Here is a 12,818-nt window from a genome sequence, read left to right on the forward strand (position 1 = left end):
AGTCGAATAAGAAAATATATTTTTTGTTTTAGTAAAAAGAGAATGAAAATTAAATATCAACCAATACATCGGGTTCAAACAACAAAAGAAAATAAAAAAACACACATCCCAGAGACAGGTGACATACATGCGGGAAAACATCAGTCCTGTGGCCGTGGCTCATAAGGGAGGCTGTGAAAGGGGCACGGGCACGGCGCCTTCAGGAGTCATGAAGTAGTCAGCAAAGAGGTTCCTGACCACTATCCCGCGGTTGAGTTGTCTCCCTTGGCCATAGTTGATAGGGGCACTAAAAGCTGGCAGTGTCTCCACGTTCACCTCCGGGGTGGGAGCATAGTCCCGAAGGTAGTTGTGGAGAACACAGGCAGCTTTAATGACCATGTCAACTGTGGCCAATTTCAACTGCAGGGCAGTGGTAAACACTCTCCACTGACTAGTCATGATCCCGAAGGCGCACTCCACGAAGTTACGTGCCCGGCTCAGCCTCCGGTTAAATAGTCTCCCCCGTTCATCCAGCCCTCTCCGTGGGTAAGGGCGCAGCAGGTTGTTGAGTAAAGGGAAGGCTTGATCCCCTACCATGACGAATGGAGCGGGATGCGTGGTACCCGGAAGAGGAGTGGGAGGAGGTAGAGTCACGTGATCTAAGAGTATGCGCCGCCCAAACTCTGATCTCAGTAGCGCCCGGGAGTCCCCAGTACTGCCATAGGAGCCGACGTCGATGGCAAGGAAACGATACGTGGAATCAACAACCGCGATCAGGACCACAGAAAAAAATTTCTTATAATTGAAATACTGTGATCCTGATCGCGGTGGTTGCTTCACACGTATGTGCTTACCATCAACCGCCCCTATACAGTTGGGGAAATTGGCCACAGACTGAAAGCCTGCTGCTGACTGCAACCAAATCTCCCGGGTCGGACTGGGCATCACGATGGGCTGCAAATGCTCCCAGATCACGGCGCACGTGCACCTCACAATTCCAGAGATGGTGGACGTACCAACCCTGAATTGGAGGTGCAACGATACATAACTCTCCCCTGTCGCCAAGAATCTGTGAAAAAATGAAAAATAGTATTTTATGATTCTATTTCACATTCAGCTACATATTAAATTATTACATATTTTAACACTATATTAGATTTAACTACAATTACATGAACAAATAGTTCGCATTAAAATAAAGCATCTTCACCTTAACGTTATGAGCAGACGTCCCACAGGAGGGATGGATTTCCGCATGTAGGTGTCCTGTCTCTGGAGATGTGGGGTCAAAATGGAAAGTAAATTATCAAAGGCCTCCATAGGCAGGCGCACGAAGTCCTGGAACTTGTCAGGATGTCTGCAACAAATTAAGAAAAATATTGATCACTAATATTACACACAAACACACATCATAGGAAGATGTCATACGGTTTACAAATGTTGAAATTAACATCAAACGTTGTAAGGATAAACAAAAAACATAATAAAATTATGGACTTTGGGGTAAACATTTGTGGACAGTAACCTTTACATTTGCAATATTACATTCAAAGATTTGACGACTTTGATGTATTCAAATCGACATACCGTCGCAAATCATCATACAGGCAACCAATGTGGCCCCGGGTCTCCCTCCGAACATTGATGGGGTGGACCCAATATCGCCGTCCCACCTCCTGCAGACGGCGCTGCTCTGCGTCTTTTTGCCTCTGAGAAGAATTTTTAAAAAATTAAATTTCTTATTTTTAAGACATCTCAATTAGTCACAAAATTATTACACAGTTGCATTTAAGGACCTTTGGTCAACAGTACTTAAGGGAGCTTGCATAAACAATACATTTAAATCAATGTTTTACGGATTATAAGCCTAAACAGTTTGTAAGGCTAGTTTGAAATAAGTTACATAAAGCTTTAAAAAAAAAAAAAAAAAAAAAAAAAAAAAATTAAAATATATAGAGACTTACACACAAACGCTGGTAATAATTACGCATCTTCCACAGGATCGAAAGCACCACGAGCTGGTGCTTGCGGCGCAGCCTCATACGCCGGGCTGGCCCATAGGGCGCATTATTAGCGCCATCAGACATCTTTTTTTTTATTTTTTTGGCATTCAAAACACTACAAGCATATGGGCGTACTTCGCGAGTGGGCGGAGATTTTATAGGGATGTGGGTGTGCTTATTTGGCCCGGGGGCAGATTCATGAATCAAATACATGCTTTTGAGCGGGGCCAAACAAGCCAAGACACATCATGACACTACGGCCGGACTCTTACGATAAGACCGTAAGTGGTTTTCAAATACAGCCGCCAGACCACCCGGAGATGTACGGGACAGAAATTTTAACGCCCGCACTGTTACTACGTGTGAAACCGGCCTAAATATTGTGTCTGTGAATTTGAGGGGGGAGTAAAAAAAAAAGTGAAAAAAATATTTAAAAAAAAAATAGAAATGGACCAAACAGATCTCAGCATTTCGCAATGTTTGGTGGGAATGAACAGAGCTTTGGCTGTGCATGAATAGCGTGTTCCATTCATTCACTTTTTTTACTTTTTATTGCCACAATTATGATATATTATTTGCAAATCAGTTGTCTTTTGGGAAAAAAAAACAGCTCAAAAAAGGAACAAAAACTGCCAAAAAGAGGCCTTTGCACTTAATTTAAAAAAATTTACTGAATAGGATAAAAAAAAAAATAGCTGCTTTCTTCCCTCCAAAAAACCCAGCTCTACTCCTGTCTTCAGGTTGTGTGTGGCATTGCAACTCTGTTCCGTTGACTTCAATGGGAACTGAGCTGCAATACCACACATAAACTAAGGACAAGAGTGGCGCTATTGCTGGAAGAAAGCAGCCATGTTTTTCTAATCCTGGAGAAAGGATAACCCCTCAGTAGAATGCAAAAAAAAAAACAAAAAAAAAAAAACTGTGTGTGAACAAAGCCATATGGCAATTTAATTCCGCAGGAAGTATATTGGATTTGTCTTAAAGAAAAACTGTTGCCCCTAGCAACCAATCACAGTGCGGCTTTAATTTTACCAGGGCTGTTGAAAAAATGAAAGCTGTGCTCTGACTGGTTGCTATGGGAGACAGTGTTTCTTTTAGGCAGCTTTGATAAGCGAGGCCTATATATATATATATATATATATATATATATATATATATATATATATAATATATATATAGGCCTCTGAGATGATGTGTGATCCCTTATATGGTGCACAGGCAGCCATTTTGATATTGCCATTCAGTTATACATAACTAATATTACTGGTTCCCAGCTATAGAATAGGTAGCACTAGGTTCATAGGTGTCCAACCTGTGACCCTCCACCTGTTGCAAAACTACAATTCCCATCATGCCTGGAAAGCCAAAGCTTTAGCTTTAGTTGTCCAAGCATGATGGGAATTGTAGTTTTGCAACAGCTGGAGGGCCACAGGTTCGACACCACCTAGGACTACTACCTACCCTCATATTTATAGCTAGTAAATAATAGTAATAAATAAATAAAAAAAGGTAATTGAAGAAAGAATATTGCAGCAAGGCTCTATAAATTATTGGTGAAGTTGCCAAGTTGCGTATGTCATTCAATAGGTTCTTGGTGCGTTTGGTTAAAATTAAATATTTTTCTGTTAACAGGGTATTAGAATTTTATTTTTGTATTTAGAATTTTTGTTTAACATTCAATAATCTTAAAAAGAAAAAAAATAAAGAGAAATTTAGCAGATTTTTAAAATGTAAATCCTAAGCTGTAAATTGCCGCTATGTGGATTTGTGGCGGTGTTTTTACCACTGTGGGTTAGAGTATAGTATATACTATATAGTAAAGAAAACTTTATGTTTTATAAAGTCTGTAATAGTAGATGTATTTTTTATTTCCCCACCCTGTCTAATGTGAAAGTGCCCTTAAAGTGAAAAGAAGGTTATAAGAGATTTGGAGTTGCTTTGGGGGATGCTTGTTTTTCATATTAAATTGTAGTTTCTGACTTTTGCTTCAATATATATATATATATATATATATATATATATATATATATATATTTTTTTTTTTCCCCTCTACCTCCCTGCTTCAGAATTGGCTTGTACATGTGGCATGGTTGGCTTTCTGCCCGAAAGTCAGTTCTCAGTTTGGGGGGAAGTGTATCCACCTGTTGTATAGATTCATGGGTAATGTGTGATGACATATATCCTACAAAGGAGCATGGCAAGGTGGCTGAAGAACTGATCATACAAAAGTGGATACCCCCTTTAAATTAAAGGGGCTATCCAAATATTAAACTGTATCCTCTTCGGACCATCATTGGGAAGTGAATGGAGTGGTAGTGTGCATATCAACCTATGTTCCAATCACTGACTGTCTGTTAGCAATGTTTAAATGTCCCACAGAGAGTGAATGAAGAGGTGGATAAATTTGCATGCTAATACTTTATTCTATTAGAGGACAACTGACCTTCAGTCTATTGATTGGTGGGGGTCTTAGTGGTTGGACCCCCAACTAATCATAACCCTCTAGTTAACTACAAGTCATTTTGGGGTAAACACTGTACTGTGTACATCCTACTAGCTAAGTGCAGAGATGGGACACTGCCTACTCCCCCACTGTGATACCCAACGGCGGAACCATTCATGAGAACAATAACATTCTCCCCTATACATGATGCTGGAAGAGCTGAGCCCTAATATCAGTGTGAATGATGCCTAAAAAAAATACACAGGATACAGGAAGTGACAGTACTTGTCACATGATGCTTTTTAGCCAATTACATGACAAATGCAACCCTGCTTGTTAAATCATGGGTAAAAGTTTGGGATCCTGCAACAAAGTCCAAGTCATTACATGCATATCTGGATTTCAAAACTCCTGGTCATGTAAAACCGAGGCTGTGCTACAAAATCATCCAATCATCCTCATCATTTTCATCATCATTATGCCCTCATCGTCAGCCTCATCATCCTGTCTATCATGTTGTAGATTTGCTGCAGAACTCACCGGGGTGGATAATATCTGCTGCAAAATGTATCAAAACTCAACTTGTATTGGTGTCATTGTACACTGTATCTGTGCCCTGTGTCTGTGCCCTGTCACTGTACCCTGTGTCTGTGCCCTGTGTCTGTACCCTGTGTCTGTGCCCTGTGTCTGTACCCTGTGTCTGTGCCCTGTGCCTTTAAAATGTCACTGTCATTGTATTGTTCCCTAGTTGTTAGCATCATTGTCCTGTCCCCCAAGTGTCAGCATGTCACTGTCCTGTATCCACAAGAATCCTTGTGCCATTGTATAACTGTTGTCTACACAAGGTGTCACAATGTAATTTAACTTTCACTTTAAGGGTATGTTCACACGGTGCAAAAGCAGCAGAATTCCGCAGCTGAGAGATATCAATCCTTTGAGCGGAAAGCGACTGAAGCAGAGGCGTGCAAGTCCTCCCATAGAGACACTGTGTGACACTGAGGCAGGCGGGATTCCGCAGTGGAGAGATCCGCTGCTTTTGCTCTGTGGGAACATAACCATAGTGTCAGCATGTCAGTATCCTGTACGCCAAGTGTCAGCATGTCAGTATCCTGTACCCCAAGTGTCATTATACTATACCCCAAGTGTCAGCGTGTCACTATCCTGTACCCCAAGTGTCAGTGTGTGCCTCTTGGTAAATCTGGCCTGGGGAAAGGGGGCAGGGCTTTATTTAAGACTGGCGTTCAAGTATGCCAGTCTTGATAAATGTCCTCCCAAGCGTCATTGTCCTGTACCACAAGCGTCATTGTCCTGTACCCCTAGTGTTAGTGTCATTATCCTGTTCTCCAATGCTAGCGGGTCATTATCTTGCACCCCAAGTGTCAGCTTGTCATTATCCTGTACTCCAAGTGTCAGCATGTCATTGTCCTGTACCCCAAATGTTAGTGTCACTATCCCGTACCAAGTCTTAGTGTCATTGTCCTGCACCCCAAGTGTCAGTGTCACTATCCTGTACCCCAAGTGTCACTATCCTGTAGCCCAAGTGTCAGTGTCATCATCCCGCACCCCAAGAGTCAGCATGTCATTGTCCTGTACCCCAAATGTTAGTGTCACTATCCTGTACCAAGTCTTAGTGTCATTGTCCTGCACCCCAAGTGTCAGTGTCACTATCCTGTACCCCAAGTGTCACTATCCTGTAGCCCAAGTGTCAGTGTCATCATCCCGCACCCCAAGAGTCAGCATGTCATTATCCTGTATCCCAAGTGTCTGCTTGTCACTATCCTATATCCCAAGTATCAGCATGACATTGTCCTGTATGCAGTGTCATTATCCTGTACCCTCAAGTGTCAGCGTGTCATTATCCTGTACCCCAAGTATCATTATCCTGTACCCCAAGTGTCATTATCCTGTACCCCAAGTGTCATTATCCTGTACCCCAAGTGTCATTGTCCTGTACCCCAAGTGCCAGTGTCATTATCCTGTACCCCAAGTGCCAGTGTCATTATCCTGTACCCCAAGTGCCAGTGTCATTATCCTGTACCTCAAGTGTCATTGTCCTGTACCCCATGTGCCAGTGTCATTATCCTGTACCCCAAGTGTCATTGTCCTGTACCCCAAGTGCCAGTGTCATTATCCTGTACCCCAAGTGTGTCATTATCCTGTACCCCGTGTCATTGTCCTATACCCCAAGTGCCAGTGTCATTATCCTGTACCCCAAGTGTCAGCGTGTCATTATCCTGTACCCCAAGTGTCCTTATCCTGTACCCCAAGTGTCTGTGTCACTGTTCTGTACCTCATATTAATGTCATTGTCCTGTACCCACAAGAATCATTGTGTCATTGTATAACTGTTGTCTGCCCTAGGTCACAGTGTCATTTTTCATTCACCTCAAGTGTGAGTGTATCATCATCCCGTACCCCATGTATCAGGGTCACTCTTATTGTCTTGTTCCCAAAATATCATTGTTCTTTGACATCAACTTTCATTTTATGCCATTGTCCTGTACCATGTGTCAGTGTGTCATATTTTATTACCCAGATATTGGTGCCATTGTTCTGTACCCCAGTATCAGTTCCATTGTCTTCACTCCAAGTCTTCAATAACTGTGGGCCGAGCAATAGTTCGGCCAACAGTTCTCTCTCACGTCCTCCTCTTACACTTATACTTACCGCACAGCTGAAGGTTCCTGTGTTCTCTATAGGGAGGGGTAAGCTGTAGCCAGACAGCTCTGATGGTGGCTTATCCCTCCGAGAACAAAGAGGTTGGGTGATCAAATTCCATTATGCTCCGACATCATCTGTGGAGTCTCGGGAGACCCCCATACACTTTTTATACTGATGTGAGTGGCGGGTTCAACCAACAAAATTATACGGTGTTTAGCGACCTTTAGTTTATCATTATTTTACCAACCAAAGTATCAGTGTTCTGCTCCATTAGTATTCTGTCACCCCCAAACAGAAGATCTCCAACAATAATCAATTTGATGTGGTTAATATCCTTTAAGTGTATGTAAACTCAAAACTAATTGTAGAATTTCTTGATTCTGAACCCCGGACTACCCGCCTACCAGTGTAACCCTATGTATCGAGAACAAAGGGGGAGATTTATCAAACATGGTGTAAAGTGAAACTGGCTCAGTTGTCCCTAGCAACCAATCAGATTCCACCTTTCATTCCTCACAGACTCTTTGGAAAATGAAAGGTGGGATCTGATTGGTTGCTAGAGGCGACTGAGCCAGTTTCACTTTACACCATGTTTGATAAATCTCCCCCATTGTGTAAAGTGAAACTGGCTCAGTTGCCCCTAGCAACCAATCAGATTCCCATCTTTCATTTTCCAAAGGGTCTGTGAGGAATGAGAGGTGGAATCTGATTGGTTGCTAGGGGCAACTGAGCCAGTTTAACTTTACACCATGTTTGATAAATCTCCCTCTATATCTATAACCTGTACGGTGCCTTAATGTATGTTCCAGATCGCCCCCTTTAGGTTCCATATTTAGTTGTCAAGTTCCCCTTTATGTCGTATAGTGATTTAGCCGTCTGTAAATACTATCCTGTATATATGGATCCCGTGTATAAAACCTCTGCTATAGGCCATATACGTTTTTCATAGAACGCCATTTTAAAAAATCCTGTAATATAATGGAACGTAATGGAACGCTGTATAAGCAAATCCTGTAATATAATGGAACGCTGTCTAAGCAAATGGTAGCCCTTGGGGATTTTGCCCGCCATTGTAGGTTTTCCGATTAAATGGTGCAAATTTTGATATTCTATTCTATGGAGGAATACGTCCAACATAGTGTAAACTCCATTGTAAACTAGTCACCGGCAGTGTTGAGTCTTTGGCATCTGACTTGTATACTAGCCAGTCTTCCTATTGTAATATTGGTAGTGGTAAAAGTCATTTATTAAGGGGGGAAGGGGGTCTGCGTTAGACTTTATCTTTCTTCTCCTGAATACCCAACTTAGTGATCTGTATTAAGGCTGGGTTCACACACAGTATATTTCAGGCAGTATTTGGTCCTCATGTCAGGTCCTCATAGCAACCAAAACCAGTAGTGGATTGAAAACACAGAAAGGCTCTGTTCACACAATGTTGAAATTGAGTGGATGGCCGTCATATAACGGTAAATAACTTCCATTATTTCAATACAACAGCCGTTGTTTTAAAATAACAGCAAAAATTTGCCATTAAATGACGGCCATCCACTCAATTACAACATTATGTGAACATAGCCTTTCTGTGTTTTCAATCCACTCCTGGTTTTGGTTGCTATACAGCCTCACAAATACAGCCTCAAATATACATAGTGTGAACCCAGTTTGACTGTATAGTAGTTGTAAGAAACATGAGGCTTTCTTGTATACTAGAGATCGGTGGTGTAGATATGCTTTGTATGATGTCGGCCTATAATATTGGTAATGTGTAGTCTTCATCAGTATCGCAGGTCTGCCTTGTATATTTGCCATGCTTTTCTTTGTATGCTGTGACTCCGACTTGTATACTAGCATACTGACTAGTATACAGACTTGTGTGCTAGTCATCAGTGATATGGGGTCTGTCTTGTATACTAGAGGCTTATGTGTATATACTATCTATCATAACATATGAGCCATCATTGATTGACTTGTATATGTATCATCGGGTAGGGGTGTACACATACAACCCAGGGCCCATGTACAGAACAGCATATGGCCTTTATCTTTCTATGTTCACCATTTTTTTTTTTTTTTTTTTTCAAATCAACTGGTACCAGTAAGTGACAGAGGTTTGTAAAAAAAATATCCAATCTTTAAGTACTTATCAGCTGCTGTACATCCTGCAGGGAGTTTCCAGAGCAGGAAAGGTTTTCTATGGTGTTTTGCTACTGGTCTGGACAGTTCCTGACATGGACAGAGGTGGCAGCAGAGAGTAAAGTGTCAGCCTGGAAAGAATACACCACTTACTACGGGACATACAGCAGCTGATAAATATTGGAAGACTTGAGATTTTTTTAATATAAATAAATTACAAATCTCTGGCACTAGTTGATTTGAAATAAAAAATGTTTTTGTGAACAACCCCTTTATGTCGCTTTCTGTCTATCTAGTAATAATTGTGAGCCGTACAGTCATATAGGAAGTAGCTATAGGAAGTAGCTAACTTCTACTAATGTCAGCTATATTAGCTCTCATGGGGCTGCGTTCTCTGTCACCTGGTCACCCAACAGATAGTTCTCCTCCATCTCTCTCTTACTTGCCCCTTGCAGTCAGTCACAATGAGAGAACCCAGGGCTTTCTTCTCTCAATGCAAATGTTCCTTGTGTCCTGAACAAGGCAAAGTGGTTTTTTGCTCCCCTGCCCACCCATGCACATGCCTTAGTAACCCCCCTGAAAGTATCCACCCATGAGCACCCATGTAAATGAATCAAAGAAGCATCAGACAAACCAGAGCTTTACAGTGATTGTTGAGCAACTAAGAATGCTGGGAAATGTAATTCAGGGGTATTCTGGTGAATAAAAAAATATTTATTCTACAGTTTTTTAAAGTTATATATAACTTTAACAATATAACTTTACTAAAGAAATGTAAAACATAAATTTTTTTTTTGCCCGGAATACCCCTTTAAGAAGGAAGTAGCTAGCTTCTTTGCCTAACTGGATTTTTATGGAAATCAATACAGCTGGCAGCCAGGGAACTCAACCTATATGAAGTTAAGCTGTCACAGCCTTATTGTTCTCCCTGAGACCTTGAACTGTATTTCTTGCACTTTATGTTTTGTGTTTTTTTGTTTTTTTTAAAGGAGAAGTCCAGCAAAAATTTTGTATTAAAGTATTGTATTGCCCCCCAAAAGTTATACAAATCCCCAATTTACACTTATCACTGGAAATGCTTATAAAGTGCTTTTTTCCTTGCACTTACTACTGCACCAAGGCTTCACTTCCTGGATAAAATGGTGATGTCACGACCCAACTCCCAGAGCTGTGCGGCCTGTAGCTGCTGGAGAGGATGATGGCAGGGGGACACTGAGGGACACAGGGCACTGGAGGGACACTGAGCATCCCTCTGCCATCATCCTCTCCAGCAGCCACAGCCGCACAGCTCTGGGAGTTGGGTCGTGACATCACCATTTTATCCAGGAAGTGAAGCCTTGATGCAGTAGTAAGTGCAGGGAAAAAAGCACTTTATAAGTAATTCCTGTAATAAGTGTATATTGGGGATTTGTATAACTGTTGGGGGGCAATACAATACTTTAATAAAAATTTTCGCTGGACTTCTCCTTTAAGGAGCTGACAATGCATGACATGTCCTATTTCATCTGCCTACATCCTAATCTCTTGGGATATGCATTGTTCCAGGGATCAGATTAGTAATTGTTTGGCTACAGATCATTGGCGCAATTAGGACTTTGACAGGAGATGAGTCGGTTTTCATATAAGGGGACTGTAAACTCTCTAGGGTCATGCCCCCCCATGGGCACGGGGAGAGGTAAGATTGTACTTGTAATCAAATTCCCCCCCTGCTGGGTTTTCAAAATGGCTGGACTTCTTTTTAAAGGTTATGGCTACTTTTAATAACCTATATTTTCTATCCAATAGAATAAAAAAGAAGCAACTTTCACAATAGTCTGGGTTATACATTTTTTACCATTTTGTGTGCCTCTTCTATGCAGATCTATGTGTATCCATGGTTACAGACTACAAACCTGAATGTAGTCTGATCCTACAGTCATGCTTCAGTACGTTTATTTTTTATTTCGTGTAACTTTCGAATGTGGTGTCACCATTACTGCTCAAACATGGTACAAATCTTCATAAGGGTTAAAAGGATTTTTTTTCTTCCAATTTTTTCTTGAGATGATTGCTTTATGAAGAGTTTTCTAACTTACAAATACACCTTGGGGGGAATTTACCACCGGTGTTGTTAAACTTAGTCATGCTGTGACTAATCATAAAACTGGAGAAAAAAACATTGTTTTAAATAATTACTGCCCCCCATTGACATATTCTGGAACTGCACTGTATTTAAAGGAAGAACCTGCTTACACTATATGACAATGGTGCCTGGTGAAATAACATTTATTCCCATAGTTATTAGAAGATCCTCCCCCCATATGGTGTGTAGGTACTGGATGGACTATAGTACTTATATATGTTGGCCAAAAGAGACATCTAAAAATATTTCTGAAGATGATGGCTGTATGGGAAGCATAGCCTGTGAACCTACATGGATGATGTAAGCCATAACGTATAGACTGTATCAGGGTAATACATGTCTGTCTCTGTGTCCGCAGGAAAGTGATGTGTGTGATTCCATTGATGGTGATGAGATTATAATAAAGTCATAAATGATTAGAAATACACGTTTTGTGGAGCGTTTTATTGCCTTGTTGCATGGAGAGGAAGGGGTAGTGGGTCCTGACTGCTCTGCCACCCGTGACCCCTGATGATCCAACATGCCCGGCCCTTTTCTGTATATCATGAGCTAGTGGGGAGGCAGGAGGCCGCCATATACCCTAGACCAGGGGCAGGGGTGATTCTAGCCTCTCTGCTGCCCGAGGCGAACTATAGGATGACGCCCCCCCCCCCCCCCCCCCCCCGGTCAATCCGCCCACATTATAATCCACTACTGCCCCCCCCCCCCCCAACTGCTGTCCCCAATAAACATAATGTTTGGTCCCTTGCTGCACAGAGGATGTCAGGAGAGGAGGGGGCTGATCTTATAGGGGAGGTCACAGCAGCACAGAGGATGTCAGGAGAGGAGGGTGCTGATCTTTTAGGAGATGGTCCCCCTCTTCCCCCCTTATACGTTATAGATGGACCCCCTCTTCCCCCCCTTATAGATGGTCCCCTCTCCCTTATAGATGGTCCCCCTCTCCCCCCCCCTTATAGATGGTCCCCTCTCCCTTATAGATGGTCCCCCTCTCCCCCCCCCCCCTTATAGATGGTCCCCCTCTCCCCCTCCCTTATAGATGGTCCCCCTCTTCCCCCCCCTCCCTTATAGATGGTCCCCCTCTTCCCCCCTCCCTTATAGATGGTCCCCCTCTTCCCCCCTCCCTTATAGATGGTCCCCCTCTCCCCCCCCCCCTTATAGATGGTCCCCCTCTTCCCTCTCCCTTATATATGGTCCCCCCCCTGCACAGCAGATAAAACAAAAACAAAAAACAGCACACAACTCACCTACCATCCGTTCCCCCGTCAAGCCTCTCTGGTCTGGTCCCGGCTGATGTGCGGCTGCCCGGGGTGTCCTGTCCTGTCCCCAGCAGCGCGCGCATCAGAGAGCTCCCCGTGCGCCTGTGGCTGTGACTTCCAGTGCACAGGGAGCTCTCTGATGCGCGCGCTGCCGGAGACAGGATGGGACACCTCCGGCAGCCGCACATCAGCCGGGGGACTAAAGGCTGCATTCCCACGTTC

The 12,818-nt window shown here is 42.7% G+C and overlaps 1 protein-coding gene across 1 annotated transcript; it reads right to left on the minus strand.

Annotated features, from left to right (window-relative positions):
* On the minus strand, positions 1–1,704 carry LOC138787507 (uncharacterized). Its single transcript, XM_069964841.1, has 3 exons — positions 1,567–1,704; positions 1,190–1,336; positions 1–1,048 (listed from the first exon to the last, which is right to left on the minus strand). Exons 2-3 carry the CDS (start codon positions 1,297–1,299, stop codon positions 160–162), a joined length of 999 nt encoding a protein of 332 aa, XP_069820942.1. The 5' UTR covers positions 1,300–1,336; positions 1,567–1,704; the 3' UTR covers positions 1–159.
* Between the last annotated feature and the right edge of the window lie 11,114 nt (positions 1,705–12,818).

Source organism: Dendropsophus ebraccatus, chromosome 3 (assembly GCF_027789765.1).
Source record: "Dendropsophus ebraccatus isolate aDenEbr1 chromosome 3, aDenEbr1.pat, whole genome shotgun sequence".
NCBI lineage: Eukaryota > Metazoa > Chordata > Amphibia > Anura > Hylidae > Dendropsophus > Dendropsophus ebraccatus.

Coding starts and splice junctions, on each gene's coding strand:
- LOC138787507 (XM_069964841.1), bottom strand. CDS start 1,299: ATGGAGGCCTTTGATAATTTACTTTCCATTTTGACCCCACATCTCCAG. Junction 1,049..1,189: donor CGTCTGCTCATAACGTTAAG/GTGAAGATGCTT, acceptor ATTTTTTCACAG/ATTCTTGGCGACAGGGGAGA.